At 40.9% G+C, this 22,911-nt stretch overlaps 1 protein-coding gene across 2 annotated transcripts in view; it reads right to left on the bottom strand.

The window, feature by feature from the left end:
* The window catches only part of ADCY1 (adenylate cyclase 1), a gene marked incomplete at its 5' end in the record, with an annotated part of 584,954 nt that overhangs the window by 257,297 nt on the left and 304,746 nt on the right, over positions 1–22,911 (bottom strand). For both annotated transcript variants that reach the window (XM_082257737.1, XM_082257738.1), the window contains one exon: positions 16,105–16,232. In XM_082257737.1, coding sequence (XP_082113863.1) covers positions 16,105–16,232 — 128 coding nt within the window. The remainder of the gene's footprint in view (positions 1–16,104; positions 16,233–22,911) is intronic.

Genomic DNA, 22,911 nt, shown 5'->3' with positions numbered 1-22,911 from the left:
CGCGCGCCTCGGCGGGCGCGCGCCCGCCCGCGATAGGCTCGCAAGTCAGTGACAGGCGAGTGACGTACCGATACGTCACTCTGCCTGGCCGGGGCTGACCGCCGCAGTATATAGTCGTGCGGCGGTCGGCAACCGGTTAAAGTTCATGTGCGTGGAAACGCAGGTGTCCCAATACTTTTGGTAATATTGTATATATCTTCCTTTAGAATGCACTTCTTTCTTGACACAGGTAAATTGCATTTACCTGTGTATAAGTACACTAACAACTTGTGAATATAGAGAATAAAAAAATGCATACCCTGAGTGTAATTAAACTTTTATAGACATTTCACTATATCTGGTAAACCGTGTTGCCTGTAAACAAAGTATAGCACGGTTTCAATGAATGTGAAAAATTACACCCCATTTAGATTTAGTGACTTCCTTTCATCCATGACACAGCGCAAGAAACTACATTCACATCAGAGTTATTAAAGGTCAAAAAAAAAATGACGGCAGCAGGAAGTCTTTCTCGATCCGGGCAGCCGTCATATGACGTCCACCCGGTCTCACCGCTACTGCGCGCCCCCAGGGGCGCGCAGCGCAGCGATCGGGGGTGAGGCTCGTCCCTCGGACTGAGCCCAACCCCGATCAAGGTAAACAGCCAATGAAATTGGCTGTTTACCACGTGATCGGCTGTGTCAATCACAGGCGATCACATGAGCGGCTCCAGCGCGAGCCGCTCGTTCCCTCCCCAATGCGCGCCCCCCCGGGGGCACGCAGCGCGGTGATCGGGGACGAGGCTTGTCCCTCGTACAGAGCCCATCCCCGTTCTAGGTAAATAGCCAATGAAATTGGCTTTTTACCACGTGACCGGCTGTGTCCAATCACAGCCGGTCACAAATGTCAACAGAGAACAGGTAACTAGCTGTCACCGTGTTCTCCTCCTCACACACTGATCCTGTGTGAGGAGGAGATTGTGGTAACAGCTAGTTACCAATTACAGTGCACCACAATCACACTGATTTCCCCCCCCAATAAAGAGCACCTGTCACTAACCTATCAAAGTACCCGAGTACCTGTCACCAGCCCATCAGGTACTCTGATGACAGGTACTCGGGTACTCTGATGGGCTGGTGACAGGTACTCGGGTACTCTGATGACAGGTACTCGGGTACTCTGATGGGCTGGTGACAGGTACTCGGGTACTCTGGTGACGGGTACTTGGGTACTCTGATGACGGATACTCGGGTACTCTGATGACGGGTACCCGTCATCGGAGTACCCGAGTACCTGTCACCTACCCATCAGAGTACCCGAGTACCTTCCACCTGCTCATCAGAGTACCTGACACCTGAAGTACCCAAGTACTTGCCACCTGCTCATCACTACTCATCAGTACTCATCAGTACCCATCAGTACCTATCACCTATCAGTATCAGTACTTATCATCTGTACCCATCAGTACAGTATCAGTATCACCTATCAGTATCAGTACTACTCATCAGTACCCATCAGTACCTATCACCTGCCTGTCACCTGCCCATAAGAGTACCCGAGTACCTGTCACCTGCCTATTGGAGTACTCGAGTACCTGCCACTTGCTCATCAGTACCAGAGTACCTGTCACCTGCCCAGCAAAGTACCCGAGTACCTGTCACCCTTCATACAGCCACCATGTCTAAGTCCAAAAAGGTTTATATACGTCCTCCGTTTAAACCTAAATACCGGTGTTATGACAGCAGATAGCTGCCATAACCCTGGTATTTTTTTAAACGGTGGATGGTTGGCTTTCCGATAAGGGTGGTCCCAGCGGCGGATTTGCAGCGGGATCACCCTTCCGGGGTGGCAGAGTAGGTGCCCCCCCCCTTCCGCCGCATTCAGGTCCTTTTCCCCGCTTACCGGACCCGCCGGCAGCGGGGAAAACGATCCAGTCCCGGATCCTCACAGACAGGATGTCGAGTGAGGGCAAGCTTGCCCTCACTCGACTCTATGGTCTTGGAGGACCGGAGCTACGGCAAACGTCGTTGCCTAGCAACCGGTTTAAAGGTCCCTTTTTTTTTTTTCATTTTATTTTATTTTATTTTTTTTTTTTCTATCTTTTAGTGTACTTGTGAGATCTGAGGACTTTTTGACCCCAGATCTCACAAAAAAGAGTTCCTGTTGTGCCTTTTTCTATTACAAGGAATGTTTACATTCCTTGTAATAGAAATAAAAATGATCAATTTTTTTTTTAAAAACAGTGTAAAAATAAAAAATAATAAATAAAATCAATAGTAAAAAAAAAAAATTAAAGAGCCCTGTCCCCGTGAGCTCGCGCGCAGAAGCGAACACATACGGAAACCCCACCCACATATGTAAACAGTGTTCAAACTACACATGTGAGGTATCGCCGTGATCGTTAGAGCAAGAGCAATAATTTGAGCCCCAGACCTCCTCTGTAACTCTAAGATAGCAACCTGTAGAAATTTTTAAAGTGTCGCCTATGGGGATTTTTAAGTACCAAAGTTTGTCACCATTCCGTGAGCGTGCGCAATTTTGAAGCATGACATGTTGGGTATCTATTTACTCGGCGTAACATTATCTTTCACATTATGGAAAACAATTGGGCTAACTTTACTGGTTTCTTATTTTTTAATCCAAAAAAGTGAATTTTTTCCAAAAAAATTGCGTTTGGAAGACCGCTGCGCAAATACGGTGTGATAAAAAATATTGCCATAATCTCCATTTTATTCTCTAGGGTCTCTGCTAAAAAAATATATATAATGTTTGGGGGTTCTAAGTAGTTTTCTAGCAAAAACAACTGATTTTAGCTTGTAAACACCAAATGTAAAAAATAGGCCTAGGCAAGTGGCTAGGATGCATGATGGTGCTCCTTGGATGTTGGGCCCCTCTATATGGCTAGGCTGTGAAAAAGTTTCACACATGTGGTATTGCCATACTCAGGAGGAGTGGCAGAATGTATTTTGGGGTGTCGTTTTTGCTATGTACATGCTATGTGTTAGGAATATCCTATAAATTGGCAACTTTGTGTAAAAAAAAAAAGTTTTTATTTTTTTCCCACACATTCCAAAAACTTGTGGAAAAAAATGACATGTTCAAACGACCCACAATGCATAATAGAATATACGTTGGAGTGTTTGCTTTCCAAAATTGGGTCATTTTGTGGACTTTTCCATTGTATTGGTGCTCTAGGGCCTTGAAAAGTGTGATAGGTAGTAAGAAAGTTTTATGTGTATTTATTCTTCTAAAACGCCTGATGGTGCTACTTGGATGTGGAGGCTCTTTTTGTGGCCAGGCTGTGTAAAAGTCTCACACATGTGGTATCACCATACTCAGAAGGAGTAGCAGAATGAATTTTGGGGTGTCATTTTTGCTGTGTACATGCTATGTGTTAGAAATAGCTTATAAATTGACAACGTTTTGGGAAAAAAAAGAAAAAAACATTTTTTTCTTCATATTCCCAAGAATTATGGGAAAAAATTTTAACTTCAAAAAACTCACCATGACTCTTACTAAATACCTTGGACTGTCTACTTTACAAAAAGGAGTCATTTGGGGGGTATTTGTACTGTCCTGACATTTCAGGGCCTCGAGAAAGGAGATAGGCCGTCAGTACATCTGGTGTGATCAATTTTCAGTAATTGGTACCATAGCTTCTAGACTCAATAACTTTCACACAGACTAAATAATATACACTAATTTGGGTTAATTTTACCAGAGATATGTAGCAGTATAAATTTTGGCCCAAATGTATGAAGAAAAAAATTTTTTTGCAAAATTTTATAATAGAAACTAAAAAAAATTGTTTTTTTTTCAAAATTTTTGCTCTTTTTTTGCTTATATCACGAAAAAAAAAAAAACCCAGTTGTGATCAAATACCACCAAAAGAAAGCTCTATTTGTGTGAAAAAATGATAAAAAAATTTGTTTGGTTACAGTGTAGCATGACTGAGCAATTGTCATTCAAAGTGTGAGAGTGCTGAAAGCTGAAAATTGGTCTGGGCAGGAAGGGGGTCTAACTGCTCTGTATGGAAGCGGTTAAGAAGGAAGAAGAGAAAAAATAAAAATTACTCAATGTTCAACAATTTAATCAATTTTATCAGGAACATAAGTCCTAAAGAAAAAAGAAAATCCAAAGGAATAAGAAAAAGGAGTAGAAACCAAATTCTTCTAAAAACACCTGACGTAATATTCTTTTAGCCAAAGTCATCATACTTCCTTTTCACTCTTATTTATCCATGATTTTGCATCCACTGTATCAAAAACAACAGGTTTCTCCCATATCAACAATTAATTGTCCTGCTGGATAGACCAAAGCATATGACACTTTTAACTTTTGCAACCATCTTTAATTTCTAAGCCCTTTCCTTGGGATCTGGGTACGGTAAAATCCCTGCACCATTTTTTATAATGCCCTTGAGGACCCATATGCTTTGCAAAATAGTGTCTCTACCCTAATAGTTTTTGAATCTGGGTAAGATTGGCCTTGGCAATCCCCTGCATAGAAGTGGGTGGTTTGAAACTCAATGTTGCAAACACAGATTAAAAATTATTTTTCCCCAAACACAGAGAGAAGCCAATTCTCAACAGAGTTTAGAATAGGAGTGCACAGCAGGAAATTAGAGCCAAGATGCCACAAACGTCAAATTGCCATTTAGGGCACACCCCAGTGTCATATACTTTAATTTAAAACCCAGCAAAACAGCTAAGTTTGCAGATGAAATACATATGGTGTAAATATTTGTGAATGTTTTACCTGTTAAAATATTTGTAATCCTAGTTAGACAATCTTAAGACATAAGAACCTCTGGCACTATCTAGCCAGTCAGATGGCACCACATTTGGTTTCCATCTTTGCAGTTTCCTGTTGGTATCCCTATATGTTCACTGGGCAATAAATCATACACCTTCCCAGAGAGACTGCTCATTTTGTAAAAATTAACAAAGGGAAATACATCAGCAAACTAACATAAACATACGTATGTCTCTGTTTAGTAGATATAGCAGACATGTATGATTTTGTGTAAGTTTAATGATATAATCATACAGGTACATGAGTTAGAAGGCGCTCCTTGCAGTATTTGAGTGGCGTCACAGAGAACTGAAAAGTAACCGAGATCTAAGGCCAGTGATGCACCACCCTTGCCGGTACAGTACTTTAACATTAACACTATGCAAGTTCACTAAAGAAAAAAGGGCCTATAGGGATGTCAGCTGTGCAGTGATAAATTAGACAGGAAATTCTTTCCAGATTCTCTATCTCTCTGCTCATACTATTACCTTTGTTAACACTTGCTCCCAGCACTAGAACAAGGCCATCCAGTGCCCAGTGTGAGGATGAAAAGCTGCGTCACCTTCCTCTGTGTCATGCATGCCCAATCATCTTACCTACGCTCAACCTTTATGCCCAATTGTGATATCCATGTACAGAGTGCAGGGGTGAGGAGTGTGTAAAGTACAGAGTGCAGGGGTCAGGAGTGTGTAAAATACAGAGTGCAGGGGTCAGGAGTGTGTAAAATACAGAGTGCAGGTATCAGGAGTTTATAATATATAGAAAGCAAATGTCAGAAGTGTATAGTGTACAAAATGCAGGAGTCAGGAGTGTGTAATATTAGGAATGTAGGGGTCAGGTTTGTGTAACGTAGAGTGCAGAAGTCAAGAGTATATAATGTAGATGGTGCAGGAGTCAGGTGTACCAGTACTGTACAGCCCACCAGACAGACTGAAGGGGTTTGGAGTATGAAGCATACAGAGTGCAGGAGTCAAGAGCACCCTCATACAAAGCACCCCCTATAATTTATTCCACTCCCTCATAGCACAGTAATACTCCTCAAGAAGAAGTTTGACAGCACACATACAGTACAATCACATACACACATACAGTATCCACATGCACATACAGACATCCACAAACACCCATATATACACAAACATACATGTAGCCTCTTCAAAAAACACACATTCACTATACCTGCCTAACTTTCTCTTTAGGTGAAATGACTATCAGTGAAGAGCAGGTCTTACAGCACAGAATGGCAGAGATTGGGAGGAGGAGCAGGTTGGGACTCATGGGAATGAGCAGGTACAATCTTCCATCGACCCTCTAAACTCTTTATGTTGACCTGGTGAAAGCTGTGGAAACTGCTGGGAAGAAACAGTAATCAGTACTACAGCCTGCAGCCCATCTACTGACAGCTGGAGTGACACCCCTCATTCCCCAAGGAATAGACATTTCCATTTGAGCTGAGCCATAGATTATCTCCTGCAATCCCTGAAAACCTATGAAAAAATGTTTGCACTTTGATTAGCACAAGGCACTTTATATTTTTTCAGCTCAGATGGAAATGTCCTACAGTTAGACAAATCAAGGAGGTGAACTGAGGGTTACACACTAAGTTAATAAGTGTCGCGCAGTTGAAAGAAAGTTTAATACGTTAGCACCTCTTAAAAGGGATATGGACATTTATAGGGAAAGGGGAATGATATTGAGCCAGGGTGTTAGACTTCAGAGACCATCAATATGCATACATGACTTATATCTGTGTCAATCTGCTGCAGATAGCCCAGCTGTAAAAGGAGAATTAGGGGTCTTAAGATGAATTACCGTACATCTTTTTTAAAATTTTTATATACCCCCTCCCCAACCCTCCTGCCACCTTCCACAGTTTTCTTGGGCTCTCCTGTCCCACCGGGTAACCTGAGACTGAAGCCGGTGGTTTCCGTCAGCTGACCATAGAGCTGATTGGAGACCAGAATGGCTCCAGTCATCTCTATGGCCTAAGATACCAGAAGATACGTGCATTTCATGACTTTGGTTTTGCCAGATATAAACAGCGCCATTGGGAAATTAGGAAAGCATCTTATCACACCAATCTTTGTGTGGTCACATGCTCTAAGGGCAGAGGAGAACTCTAGAGTCAAATAGACCCCACATTTTTGAAAAAAAGAGTACCTGTCACTACTTATTGCACTCATAGGGGATATTTAAATTCCCTGTGATAACAATAAAATGATTAAAAAAAGAAAAAATGAAAGGGAAGGTGTCAAAATAAAATAAAAAAGCAAAATAAATAATAAAAAAAAACAATTCAAGCACCTCTGTCCCCCGCTTTTGCGCGCAAAAGCGAGCCCAAGCATCTGTCTGATGTCATATGTAAACAGCAATTGCAGCATGCATGTGAGGTATCATCGCGAACATCAGATCGAGGGCAGTAATTCTTGCAGTAGACCTCCTCTGTAAATCTAAAGTGGTAACCTGTAAAGGCTTTTAAATGCTTTTAAAAATGTACGTAGTTTGTTGCCACTGCCTGGGCGTACGCAATTTTAAAGCATGTCATGTTTGGTATCTATGTACTCGGCATAAGATCACCTTTTATATTTTACCAAACAATTGGGCAATATAGTGTGTATTTGTGCGTTAAATTTAAAAAAAAATAAAAAAATTCTCAGAAATTGCTTTTTGGAAAATTTCTGCACAAATACAGAGTGACAAAAAAAATGGCAACACCCACCATTTTATACTGTATGGCCTCTGCTTTAAAACATATATAATGTTTAGAGGTTTAAAGTAATTATCTAGTATTTTTTTTTTTATTATGTAAACAAAAAGTGTCATAAAAGGCTTGGTGTTCAAGTGGTTAGAAGAGTAGGTGATGTGTGGCATAAGCTTCTAATATTGGGAATAAAATGCCAGGACAGTTCAAACATCCCCCAAATGACCCCTTTTTGGAAAGTGGACACCCAAAGCTATTTGCTGAGGGGCATGTTGAGTCCATGGAATATTTTATATTCTGCCACAAGTTTCGGAAAAATGCCAATTTTTTTTTTTTTTTTTTACACAAAGTTGTCACTAAAAGAAATATTGCTCACACATGCCTTGGGAATATGTGGAATGACACCCTAAAATACATTCTGCTGCTTCTCCTGAGTACAGGGATACCACATGTGTGAGAATTTGTGAGAGCCTACCAGTGTACGGGACTCTGAAAACCAATCACCGCCTTCAGGTTTTCTAAGGGCAAAATGTGGCTAAACTGACAAAAAGTCTCACAAATGGGGCATCTCCATACTCAGGAGAAGCAGCAGAACGTATTTTGGGGTGTAATTTCACATATACCCATGGCATGTTTGAGCAATGTATAATTTAAGTGATAACTTTGTGTATAAAACAAAATAAATGTGGTAATTTTCCCAAAACTTGTGGAAAAATATTAAATATTCCATGTACTGAACATGCCTCTCAGCAAATAGTTTAGAGTATCTACTTTCTGAAAAGGAGTAATTTGGGGGGGGGGGGGGTTGTACTATCTTGGCATTTCATGGCCTCCAAAACTGTGATAGGTAGTGAGGAGTGACTTCAACAATTTATGCCCTTAGAAAGCCTGAAGGCGGTGATTGGTTTTTGGGGTCCTGTACGGGCTAGACTGCCAGAAATTCTCACACATGGGGTATCTCCGTATTCAGGAGAAGCAGATGAATGTATTTTGGGGTGTAATTCCACAAATACCTATGGCTTGTGTAAGCAATATATAATATCAATGACAACTTTGTGTAAAATATTTATTTATTTATTGTTTGTCATTTTTCAAACACCTGTGACAAAAAAATGTAATATTCAATGGGCTCATACTGCCCTGTCATTTTAGTACTTCAAGAAATGATTGTGGCCTAAATGTATGAGTTTATTGGATATTTTTATTAAGAAAAAGTAGAAAATATAATTTTTTCTCAAGATTTTTGTTTTTTCTCATTTATATGGCAAAAAAATTAAAAACACAGAGGAGATTAAATACCACCAAAACAAAGCTCTATTTGTGGGGAAACAAAGGACATAATTTTTTGTTTGGATACAGCATTGCATGACCACACAATTGTCAGTTAAGTTCACGCAGGCCAAATTGCAAAAAATGGCCTGGTCATTAAGGGGGTAAATCCTTCCGGTCCAAAAGTGGTGAAAGAATTAGTGATGACTTCTCTCCTGTAACCCTCTAAATTGCCTCATCAAAGATAATTTTGAAGAGCTTCTTGCCATCATAAGTACTGGATCAGAGCCATTTTGGAGAAATCTGCCACTCAGAGATGCAGACACAAAGCTCTTCTATCTGTAGTAGAAAGAAGCATTGCCAAAGAAAAAGTCTGAACCAGATTAAACAATGCTTCTGTGAGAAAGTCTGAGCAGAGCTTGTTTCCTGCCAGTGTTAAAATAATTTATGACTCAACATTAGAATTTTAGACTGTCAATATTATCCACCCATAACTTTAAGTCTCTGAAACTGATGTTAGGGCTATAGAGGGGCTGCCACTGGTGCCAATTAGATCTCTTTCAGGTCTGTGTCTGTTTGGTCACATGCTTGCATTCTTGAAGGTCGCCACATTGTCAATAGGCAAATAGGTAGGATCACTGTAGTATATACAGTATAAATACACACACATACAAATATATATATATATATATATATATATATATATACACACAAAACTGTATATATTCTGTATATATATATATTTATTTTTTCTCTAATTTGCATGCTAAGTTTTGGGCTGGAATTGGAAAAATGCTTTACCTTCATTTACACATTTAAAGGAAATTCTTCAGGTGGGATAGGATACAATTGGCATACCCTTTCTTTGATAATTCTAGTCAAAATGCAAGACTAAGTTATAGCCTCACAACAGTCAAAACTTATGTTAATAGGTTAAATGTGTAATTGTTTGTCATGGGAAACAAGGGTCTAAATAATACTGCTGGCCTTAATTATTATTAGCAATAACTGCAGGAAGGGTCTTATGCATCAGCTTCCTCTACATTTTAGTAAATGAGGAAAAATGAGTATATTAAGTAAAAGATTCAACTCCTAAGAAAAAAAAGGGGGAATGAAAGGAATGACCTAAGCTAAAGAATACACATGGATGCATGCACATGCATGAAAGACATATGTGCTTATATAGATGGGAAATTTATGCTGAATTTGCAGTGTTTCGATTCTTGCTATATTACTATTATTTTATATATAGGCTGCTGATAACATATTGGTGCCATGTAAGTGACCAGAAGATTTGTTGCCAGAAAATGGCAGTGATAGCAGTCTTCTAAGAAGACCTTTGGCTGAAGACCTGGGAGGGGACCTGTGATCTGTGACAGAAGTCCAGTGAGGACTCAATAGGGAGGTTTTGAACCCCAAGGCAAGGACCTAGAGAAGATTATAATCCTGTAAACCCAAGTGGTTGATAAGGGTCTATTGTTCTTTCTTCTCCTAACTGTATTTTTTTTCTGTGCAGTGGCTTTCGCCTGGTTGTGACAATAGAGAATGTTAATATGTGGCTGCTGAATCGGCTTGTCCTCTTCTCTGAGCTGCAGCAGCAACCGATCACCCATGCAATGAGTAAGAAGAGAAAAGAAAAGGACATGGCATTGGATTGAACCTCCCAAGATGGCATCGGCTCGCTTTCTCACCTATACCTAAAAGACATGGGCAAAGAAACAGCAGCTAAACTGTTCACCCGGACATCGTCCAGAGACACCTCTGCACAGCACAGATCTACACTGCATGCTCCCAGGACAACAACGAGCACCCTGACCCTGAAGCCAACACACCTGAGGTACAGGGGGGGGGGGGGATGGGGTGCAGAGAGGGAGAGCTACTGTACCAGGCAGAGAAGTAGAGGGAGACTGGGCAATAAGGAGGAAAATCATCCAGATCCTGGAGTTAACAAAACAAATCAAGGACTCTGCATACAGAGAAAAATGGCTTCTTAACATATTTGAGAAATAAAATTTTTCTGCCATTTATTGCTGTGGAATGGGTGCAAAGGATCCCCACTTGGCCCCTTCCTCCTGGTAAGTCTCCAAGGCCTTTTACTCTAAAAATGCTGCCCTACAGGGATAGAGATGGCATACTCACCATGGCCACAGAAGGAAATATTGAAATGAATAGTTTAAAAATCTCCTTCTTTCTAGGTTTCTCAAATAAGCACAGCATGAGCACAATATGCTCATGACAAAAAGAAACTACGCAACCTCCAAACACCGTATGCCATGTTGTATCTAGCCAAGTTATGAATCGTTGCTAGAGGTGAAACCCACTTTTTTGACAATCCCAGGTTGGACAGAAATGAGCAGCACTTGCTTCCCCCTAACAATGACTCTTGAAGATACTCACTCTACCTTGTCTATTTGTGCCTAGTCTCTCTGGGATGTCCTTCTAGATTTAGACATCAGCCCCAGAATGTATTCATGTCACCCTTTTGAACATGATAATCTATGCAACTATGTTGAGCCACTAGACTAGCCAGGCAGCCATCTCAAGGCCCACATGGTAACTTTCCACCCCAGTCTATTCCTGCAGGAAATGTTTACTTTTGTTCATGTTTGGTTGTTTTGAAAGGTTTCTATTATTGTTGTGCTGGGTGGAGTTCTACCATATGGATTTTTACCTGCACAGAATATGTCATTCTGCTCAATGTCTCCAGGATAAAGGGTCATTGTTGCTGATCTCCTGGCCCCCTGTTCCTATCATGATTCCTTCTCAGGAGCCCTCAACACAGCTCAATATTCTCTCCTATAAGGATCCTGGAACGTGTGGGGGATCAAAGATTCCAACAAAAAGAAAGCAATATTTACTATGCTTGATCATTATGGTTCGTTAGTAGTCTGCCTGCAGGAAACACATCTCAAAATGGATTCCATTCCCTTGTTACAGAATAAGGCATACCCAGTTCAGTACCATACTGTGTACTTTACATATGCAAGGAGTACCAGTATTCCAATCTCTTCTAAAGTACAATTTTCCTGCAGTTGGGCTCTGCAGGTGGTATTTTAATGTGCACTTTAGCCTACTTTCAATGTAAATTGGATATTGGCTGTTCTGTTGGCAGACTACCCCGGAGCTCCCTTCCTGGCTGCTGGGAACTTTAATCTCAGTATGGATCATTACCCTGCAGGAAAACAATCATAAACTCCCTTCTATCGTCAAATTGAGGAGTTGGAGTTAAATAATATTTGGAGATTATGTAACCCAGCTGCATGCCTTTATTCTTGCTGTTCTAGCGCCTACTAGTCTCTTTAATGAATTGATCTGTCGCTGGGCATTGACTACATACTTATCCAGATCTTTAAAATTACATATCATGCCAGAGACTTGTTTGACCATTCTCCCATGGAAATTACACTGTCCCTGACTGAATTATCCAGAAAATCTCCTCAGTGAGTTAATCCTTTCTGGTTAAAAGTGCTGCTATGGGGCAACCTCAAGCTGGTATCCCTACTAGGACGTTGGAAGATTTCTTGTCTGAGGAGGTGCAAAGAATGGAGTAACAGTATTTTTCTGATCCCACACCAACCCCCCGCCCCCCCGCAACCTTACAACCTGGTAAGATGCGCAGTTACCACACAGACAGTTGGTCCTTGCAAAGACTGAAAGCAAGCAATTCTTTACATGCTGTTGCTATTATGAGGAAGGAGAAAACACAGGCCATCTATTAGCTGTGAAAGCTAGTTTCCAAATCCAAATATGTTTCAGATTTTTATGAATGATGCCAGCATAAAAGTTCTTCTGAAACACAGAAAGGATAAATAATACCCATACCACCCAATTTCACTTTTCAATGTTAAAATCCTCGCTAGAGTGCTAGCTACCTGACTGAGTACAGTAATTCAGTAGTTGGTGTATCCAGACCAGTGTGATTTCATCCCTACTATGCCAATGGTGAATAACCTGAAGAGACTTTTTCTCAGTTTACAAAGCTCTTCAGACATAGGAGGGAGGGCCATTCTGTCGCTGGATGCCGTTAAGGCGTTTGACAGCACTGAATAACCCTTTATATGGGAGGTGCTGAAATAATTTGGACTAGGAGAATGCTTCCTTAGATGGATTAAACCAATATACTCTGCTCCTAGGGTCTGTATGCAAATGAATGGTTGAGCCTCTGAATTCTTCTCTCTTCATAGAGGGATATGTCAGGGGTGCTCAATCTCCCTTTACTTTTTGTAATGGCAATTGAGCCATTGCAGCATGCCATTAGACAGCCTGATTCCATCTCAGGATTTCTGAGAGAAGACAGGACTGATAAGGCATCCCTGTATGCAAATGATACTTTGTTAATTTTGGGAGATACTGATAAATCATTATCTTTGCTTATGTCACTAATACAGACATTTGGCTCTTTCTCAGGATTTGTTATAAAGTGGCAGAAATCCTTCTTCCTACCTCTAGATGCCTTGAACCTTACCACAGTGTGCCCATCAAATAAAGATTATGTCCTCCTTTAAATACTTAGGTTTTTTACCAATTTGTCAAAAGATGATTTGCCCATGATCACAGAGGACAGCAAAAGAAGTTCAGCTGGAAAATCTAGCCAGGGGAAACCAATTATCTCCTCAACCTCTTCTGCTCACAGAACCTCAAAGCAGACACAGTGGGTAACAGCAGACATGAAACAAAAAGAGGATGTATGCATGATCACAAGTGACAACAATGCATTTCTATTCCTCTGCAAAAATCTGTCCTGAGGAAAAAAATTCCAGGGGGAACCAAACAGCTTCCCCATGCTGAAATACAAACAGAGGTATACCCAGCCTATGGAAAAAGCAAAAGAGTTAAAACAGAAAGTCAGAAGCTACTGTTAAGGCAACACTAAAGCAGCAATTTATGCCAGGTGCCCAGGAAAGCAGTCATTTAGGATTAACGTCTAAGGTATTGCACTGGGGGAGTCTGAACCTGAGTGGGCATTGTGGGAGTTCCTCACAGGATCCAAGAATTAAGGAGACTAATTTGTGGTTTTCATGTCTTTAAACAGAAACACTGGTTGGGGAAAATATTATAGCTACTCAAAGATGCTGTGCTATGGGTCTCAGAGGCAACCCCATCATGGGACATAGCAAGGCAATAATATGCTGGTTTGCAACTATATACACTATCTCACAAAAGTGAGTACACTTCTCACATTTTTGTAAATATTTTACTATATCTCTTCATCTGACCACACTGAAGAAATGACACTTTGCTACAATGTAAAGTAGTGAGTGTACAGCTTGTATAACAGTGTCAATTTTCTATCCCCCTCAAAATAACTCAACATACAGCCATTAATATCTAAACTGCTGGCAACAAAAGTGAGTACACCCCTAAGTGACAATGTCCAAATTGCGCCCAAAGTGTCAATATTTTGTGTGACCACCATTATTTTCCAGCACTGCCTTAACCCTATTGGGCATGGAGTTCACCAGAGCTTCACAGGTTGCCACTGGAGTCCTCTTCCACTCCTCCATAATGACATCACAGAGCTGGTGGATGTTAGAGACCTTGTGCTCCTCCACCTTCTGTTTGAGGATGCCCCACAGATGCTGAATAGGGTTTAGGTCTGGAGACATGCTTGGAGAAAGTGATTTCAGACCAGCTCGGTGAGTGTCTTTTGGAGACATGCTTGGCCAGTCCATCACCTTTAGCCCTAGGTTCTTTAGCACGGCAGTGGTTGTCTTGGAGGTGTGTTTGGGGTCATTATCATGTTGGAATACTGCTCTGCAGCCCTGTCTCTGAAAGGAGGGGATCATGCTCTGCTTCAGTATGTCACAGTATATGTTGGCATTCATGGTTCCCTCAATGAACTGTAACTCCCCAGTGCCGGCAGCACTCATGCAGCCCCAGACCATGACACTCCCACCACCATGCTTGACTGCAGGCAAGACACACTTGTCTTTGTACTCCTCACCTGATTTCTGCCACACTTGACACCATCTGAACCAAATAAGTTTATCTTGGTCTCATCAGACCACAGGACATGGTTCCAGTAATCTATGTCCTTAGTCTGCTTGTCTTCAGTAAACTGTTTGCGGGCTTTCTTGTGCATCATCTTTAGAAGAGGCTTCTTTCTAGGACGACAGCCATGCAGACCAATTTGATGCAGTGTGCGACGTATGGTCTGAGCACTGACGGGCTGACCCCTCACCCCTTCAACCTCTGCAGCAATGCTGGCAGCACTTATACGTCTATTCCCCAAAGACAACCTCTAGACATGACACTGAGCATGTGCACTCAACTTCTTTGGTCGACCATGGCGAGGCTTGTTCTGAGTGGAACCTGTACTGGTAAACCGTTGTATGGTCTTGGCCACCAAGCTGCAGCTCAGTTTCAGGGTCTTGCCAATCTTCTTATAGCCTAAGCCATCTTTATGTAGAGCAATAATTCTTTTTTTCAGATCCTCAGAGAGTTATTTGCCATGAGGTGCCATGTTGAACTTCCAGTGACCAGTATGAAAGAGTGAGAGCGATAACACTAAATTTAACACCTGAGACCTTGTAACACTAACAAGTCACATGACACCGGGGAAGGCTAATTGGGCCCAATTTGAACATTGTCACTTGGGGGTGTACTCACTTTTGTTGCCAGCGGTTTACACATTCATGGCTGTGTGTTGAGTTATTTTGAGGGGACAGTAAATTTACTCTGTTATACAAGCTGTACACACTACTTTACATTGTAGCAACATGTAATTTCTTCAGTATTATCACATGAAAAGATATAGTAAAATATTTACAAAAATGTGAGGGGTATACTTACTTTTGTGAGATACTGTATATATATATATATATATATATATACACACACACACACACATATATACATATACAAATATACGTATAAATACACACAGTGTATATATATATATATATATATATATATATATATATATATATATATATATATATATATATATATAGTATATATATATATATTCCACTCCCATCCCCATGTCCCATTCCCTTCCACTTCCAATGAACAGCTTGATCTGCAGATCAATTCGGAAAAAATATAAATGAATGAATGTGAAAAAAAAAACTTATACTGAATAATATTATTACCCACAATAATTACATAAAACTATCAAAGAAAAAATTAAAAATACAATGCTATAGTGGTCCTTTAAAAAGACTCTGATATATTTAAAATGTATTTTTGCTCGTATATGCAAAATGTGAGCCCCATTTTACATCAAGCCTCATCTCTGTATGCAAAACAATGACACAATTTACAGTTTCTAGACTAAGGGAGTACTTCTGCTGTCTACAAGATGATACCCTACTTCAGTGTACAAATCTAACAGAATCGTTGGATATGGTGTTACTTACGTAATGGTGTCAATCATATCCAATCCCATTTCAACACAACAATGTGCATGATCTGTTTTAGGCTGTGTTAACCCAGATACACAGTAGTAACAGTCTCCCAGAATCTTAATTCTTCGACAGTGATTTTCCTGTAACAAATGACACTGGTAATTAACATTTATTAATATGTTTATTCATTGTGTTCAAATATAATGTTATCTAAATAATGATATGATATTATTGATAATACATTTTCCTATCACATCTATTTTTAGCTGTACATTTTTTGATTTTCAACTGTATGTATTTGTGTTTAGAAATATCTTATGTAAGTGCACTAAACTTTTTTAATACTCATATAGATTATAAAATAAATCTTATCATTATTATTCTTGTTCCTATTTTTATTGCTAAAAAAAGAACAAGCAAAAGAAGAAAGAATAAGAAAGAAGAAGAAAAAAAAACCCAAAAAATGAAAGGAGAAAATAGAAAAAGAAGAAGAAGAAAGAGGAAATAAGAACAAATAAGAAACAAAATGGCAGCTTGAAGTACCTCACATTAGCTGAGGCCTAAACACCAACCTAGTAGAACTTGAAGACCTGTGAACAGAAGACCAGGTGGCAGCCTTGTACACCTGGGAAGCAGATGCTTGATGTTAAAATGCACAACACCAACAGCCCTGGTGGAATAGGCTCTGAAATAAAAAGGAGGAACTCGGACCTTAAGGGCATGTTCCCTGGAACTAAGTTGCCTGATCCACCTAGTGATGGTAGAGCAGAAAGCAAGATGCACTCTACAAGGGCTCACAGGCAGGATAAAGCGAGACTCAGTCTTGTGGATAGAGGGTGTGGCTTTCAGGTAGATCCTGATAGCCCTGACCAATTCTAGGCAATGTAAGGTGATTTCTTAGGCATGTGTTGGGGAAGGAAAAAGAAATGGAAAAACAATGTACACATTGCAGTGGAAAGAAGAAGGTAGGCAGGTAGAAAAGAAGGCTTTGGTCTCAAAAACGCTATGTCTTTGTTTCTTTGTTTAAAAAAATAAAAACCTCTTTACAGGAAAAAGCTGTCAAATAACAAACATACATGGCACCTGCAATGGCTACAAGGATGGTGACCTTACAAGTGAAGTCATCCAATGGAATATCCATAATTTAGGGTCCTCTGAAGTACAGAAAGTACCAGAATGGTGTTTGAGGGCCCCTGGGCCAAGGAGAGGTTTGTCTGATTGGACAGAAGCATTGGGAGATCAGAGGATTGGATTTGCTTGTTCCACAATATGTTGGATTTTAGAGGTCTAGGGTGAAACAGTGCATAAGAAACTGCTTAAAGCGAGGGTACCATCAAGCCCAGACCCCTCGTGCAGAACTGAAGGAGAGCTTATGTGGGACCTTAAGGAAGTAACCCTCTCTTGGGGAAGGCAATATTTTGACTTGGGCTGTGTCCAAGATTAGACAAAGGTACTCCAGATGGTGTAAGGGCTGAAGAGCAGATTTTGGAAAGTTGATTATACAGCCTAAGGTCTAAAGAAACGGAATCGTCCTCTGAATGTCGACAAACCCTTTGTCTTAGAGAAACAAATATAGATCTTGTTGACTATCTGGAAGTATGGAAGAAATCTGTGTAGAGATTTTAGATCAAGGTTTGGTGTATATGCCCTATTATAGGACTGTAAATAGGTTTTAATAGAAACTTTGAAACCATTCTTTAAAAGAAACTGGTACAGCCACTACTTCTGCCTGAAGTTGCTGCAAAGTGGTCAATACATTTGCCTTCTTTTGGTCTGAAGTTGGCAGATTGGATGGCCCTCTAAGTGTATCTGTTTAATGAAAGTTATAAAAACAATTTAATGGATTGCACTCATAAGATCAGAGGGGTTAACAGGCACATCATCAAATCCAACTTGCTGGCAGGAATTATCTTGTAAAAGTCCTTCACTTTTATTTATTCTCTTTTTTTACATACCTAGCTAATAAAAGTACATCCATCTATACATACTTAGTAGCCTTACCCTGCCTTTTAGATCTCTGTACCCCTGTGCTGCCCATGGTGGTATCCCACTGGGTGGTGGCTGGGCCTGGTACCCCTGAGCCCACCCCCAGGCTTTGCTAATGAACGCCCTATGATCCGCCATATTGATATTGTCACACAATTATGGGGATTATTGTCATATATTAAGCTTTGTTTTTGATGTTTGAATTATTTTTTATACATAGTGCTGCCCTACTCTTATATTGGGTCCTGAGGAAGCCTAGAACTTGGAAATTGTTGACTTAGCAACCGGAAGCATACACACTCTACATCTACATTTACCACATTTCTGTATATGCTATCCATGCATAGACTTCAGGTATTCCTAGCAAGGCATTTTTTGTGTCAATATTTGGATACAGTTGAGGCTACTTATGCTGATGTTTTAAACCATGTACTTTAATGTTTAAAATAAACGTATTATGTTTTATACTTTTTTGTGTGGTCTCCCATATTGAGCCTATAAAGTTCGGTGTTTTCAGGTAGTGCTAAAGATAGTAAGTTTACATATTTTCGAACAGAGATAGAAACTCTTTTCTATTTATCTAAAAAGACAGACTTGCTGCAGAGGCCTGGGACATCTCTGATCCAGACTAGCGCAAATGCCAACAGACAACTCCCCCCCCCCCCCCACTCCTAGCGGTGGGATGCTCCTTGATATTGAGGAGGACTTTTGGGCAGGCTTTGTGGACCTGGCCTGCAAAGGAAGGGGGTCCTAAGCCTTAGTTTGGAAGAAGTCGTCTGGGGATAGTAAACATAACTCTTTCACTGAGAAGCAGCAGTCTTAGGAATGGGAGACTTGGGATTCTTCTTGAGAATTAAAAGAATATTTTCTCCAGTAACTTCCTTGATGAATTTATCAAGGGATTTCTCAAAACAGGTATTCACAATCAAAAGGCATACGTAGAAGACACCTTTTACAAGCAAGTTCAACAGACCAAGCTTGTAACCACAAAATCCTGCTCATATGCACACAGGATAAGGGAAAATCTAGAGACCTAACAAATTAGACTCCTCTAGAGCATCAACACAAAACAACAATGCTGATGGCATCAGGTGTAATTGTTCCTAAGAGAAAAGAATCCTCAAAGGCAGGTTCATGTTCCCAATTCATATGTCCTGTCCAGTATGCATGGAAAATCTTGGGATATACTGAAGGGTTTTTGTAGATGAAGAATAGAAGTAAGCATCACAGGTTCACAAAATAATCTCATCTGAAAATTCAGATAAACGTAAGCATGCAGTATGTACATCCTTCACGGAACATATTTACACTAGTAAGCCTTTTAAATATGATCCCTTTTGCAAGCCATTATGTCCAAAATGCCAGGGCGGCACAGGGACACTATGGCATATGCTTTGGGACTGTCTGATTATCCAGGTACACTGGAAACAAGTAGTTTAATTATTATGTTATGATGGGGCTGCCTGCCTCTCTTTATCTGAAACTATTATGTCCATTTACTAAAACAGGTGCACTCAGAATCTGGTGTAGCTGTGCAAGGTAGCTTGTAGCTGTGCAATTGGCTTCTAATCTCAGTTTGTTCAATTAAGCTTTGGCAATAAACCCTGGAAGCTGATTGCTTTTTTGCAGAAGTAAGCCTAATTTTCCACTCTCCAGCTTTAGTTAAAAAAAAACCCATGTCACTTGGGTAAAATAGGAAACTTTGTGAAATCATCCAGGAGACGTTGTTTACAACAAGAAAGGTAATTGCCAAAAAATGTCAGCACTGTCCCCAACAACAGCACAATGGGTGGCAGATGGTAATGCTAATATTCCATACAAAATGTCTCCATACCTATTGGGGCTACCCAGCTTCATAAAATCTAAGACAGATTAATAGATCACGGCTTTACATGTGCAGACCTTTCTTCATGAGATGGAGTTAATGCCCACTTCCTGCAGTTTTTATGTTTATATAATCAATGTTATCGACATATACTACTCAATAAGGGTGCTAATGTCAGATTAACATCTAGTGTACAGCAATGATGGTATCTGATGCTATACAAAATGAGATTATATGGGCATGTATATACTTGAGTTAGTTTTTCCTACCCCCTTACCCCATTTATTTTTGACCCTGTGTTCCCTTTATTGCTGGTAGTGTCATTTTTATCTAAGACTCTGGCTGAAAGCATAACAAAGACAAATTCAACTTTTCTTTTTAAATCAGAAACAAAGTTTATTAAAGAAAACAAGAAATTTCAGATTGCACACAGTTCACATCATTCCCAAATACAAATACATCCATAAAACTGAAACAACAACAATAGCAAAATGGACCCCCCAGCCAGAAACCACCCCCAGCTGAAAGGTAAAAGGTATATCAAGGTAATCCAGTTCAAGGCCCCCTCCCCCAAACTCCAGAAATCCCCCTCCTCATGTATGAAACAATCACTGCAGAAAGCGGTCTAAGACCAAATCCTTAGGAGCCAAGCCAGGAACTGCCAGCCACCCCCCCCCCATATCTTATCATATCTATTCGGGACTCCTCTGTGTTGGTAAATCAAGCGTTCACACCTCAAAGTATTACCCATTGCCTGTACCCACATCTCCAACGTAGGAGGAGACGGGGCAACCCAGTGCTGTAAGATAACCATCCTGGGACCTGGTAACTGCCCATCTAATATTAACATCTTGGGTGAAGTCCTCCACCATACCAAGAAGGCAGGGCTTTGGGTCCACCGGCACTGTAAGTTGATAGGCAGCGTTAATGGTCCGAACCACCACCGTCCAATACCTGTGAAGCTTAGGGCACCGCATAGTAGATGAATGAGGACACCGTTGTCCCTGTGGCATCGAGAAAACAGCGGGTCCGTCCGCAGACCCAACCTGTGCAATCGGGCTGGCGTGCGGTGCACCCGGAGAATTATGTACAATTGTGAAAGTCTATGCGTCACATTCAACGAGCAGTGTCGCACCGTCTCCAATGCCACCTCCCACTGGTCATCAGTAAGGTCGCCCACGTCAGCCTCCCACTGTGCCCTTGCCAGACTAGGAAACTGTTCCAGGTTGTTACCCAATAACATAGCATAACACTCAGAAATAAATCCTTTAGTGGAATCAAAATGTTTCATCATATAGAATACCGGTGTCGGGGACAGGTCCGGGGACTGCAGAGAAGGCTGGGCTCCAATGGCATGAATACATAGTTACATAGTTAGTGAGGTTGAAAAAAGACATCAGTCCATCAAGTTCAACCTATGATGTGTGTGTGTTAACTTTTAACCATACATTGTGTACCCCTGTATGTTGTGGTCTCCAAGGTGCCCATCTAATAGTTTTTTGAAACTATCAATGTTTCCAGCTGATACGACTGCTTGTGGAAGAGAATTCCACATCCTTACCGCTCTTACAGTGAAGAACCCCTTACGCATTTTAAGGTTAAACCGCCTTTCCTCTAGTTTTAGTGAATGGCCATGTGTCTTATTGTATCTCCTCTCTCTGAATAGTTTGTTCCTTATGCTAGGGTCGCCAGTACAGTATTTGTTCATTGATATCATATCCCCCCCTCAATCGTCTCTTCTCCAGAGAGAATAAGTTCAGTGATTGTAGTCTTTCCTCATAGCTGATGTCCTTCATTCCCCTAATTATTTTTGTTGCCCTTCTCTGGACTCTTTCCAATTCCAGCACATCCTTCCTGAGGACCGGTGCCCAGAACTGGACAGCATACTCCAAATGTGGCCGGACCAGAGTCTTGTAGAGCGGGAGAATAATCTCTTTATTTCTGGAGTGAATCCCCTTTTTTATACATCCCAGTATTCTGTTGGCTTTGCTTGCAGCGGCTTGGCATTGCATGCCACTGCCAAGCCTGTTGTCTACCAGTACCCCCAGGTCCCTTTCCATCCTAGACTCACCCAGAGGTTCCCCCCCTAGTGAGTAGCTTGCTTTCTGGTTTCTGGCCCCCAAGTGCATTACTTTACATTTTTCAACATTAAACCTCATCTGCCATGTAGTTGCCCACCCCGTTATTTTGTTCAGGTCCGCTTGTAAGGTTTCCACATCCTGCATAGAAGATATTGGCATGCTTAGTTTAGTATCATCCGCAAATACTGAGATTGTACTAGATATCCCCTCCTCTAGATCATTTATGAATAAATTAAACAGGATTGGTCCCAGAACAGAACCCTTTCAACTTTAAACAGTGTTAATTTTGGCAGCAAATTTTGATTTAGTTTTAGTCATAGTCCTTTGACTAAAAATCCATTTTAGTTTTAGTCGTATTTTAGCCTTTTGACTAAAATGCTATTTTAGTTTTAGTTGTATTTAAGTCATCTGAATTGTTTTAGTTTTAGTCAATCAAATGGGTTTAGGTAAATTGTAATGCATTATTCAAACATTTCTCTAGAATTTCCAAACTAATTATACACTGCTGGAGTAAAAATCAAATAATATGTTATTATTTATGGTTTTAAAGCGGAGATCCACCCAAAAATGGAACTTCCGCTTTAAGGACTCCTGGCCCCCTGACATGCCACTATTGGCATTGTATTTTGTGGGGGGGGGGGGGGGGCGCAGGTACTTAGATTTGACAGGTAGCCGCTCTTACTTCCACTGAGGCCGCCTAGGCGGCTGGAGCGGAAGTTCTCCTCTCCCCCTCCCTCCCTGCAATCTTCTGGGACACATCACAGGTCCCAGAAGATTGCCCGTCCAGTCAGGACACGCAGAGCTAATCGCGCATGCGCAGTGCGCACCCGGCTGTGAAGCCGCAAGCTGTCACAGCTGGGTGCCCACACTAAAGATGCCGATGCTGCGGGGAGAAGAGGGAGAGAACCGAGGCTCCCACTGGCAACA

Source organism: Pelophylax lessonae, assembly GCF_965119305.1.
Source record: "Pelophylax lessonae genome assembly, chromosome: 5".
NCBI lineage: Eukaryota > Metazoa > Chordata > Amphibia > Anura > Ranidae > Pelophylax > Pelophylax lessonae.
Note: the sequence above shows the minus strand (reverse complement) of the source record. Positions and strands in the feature narration are given on the sequence as shown.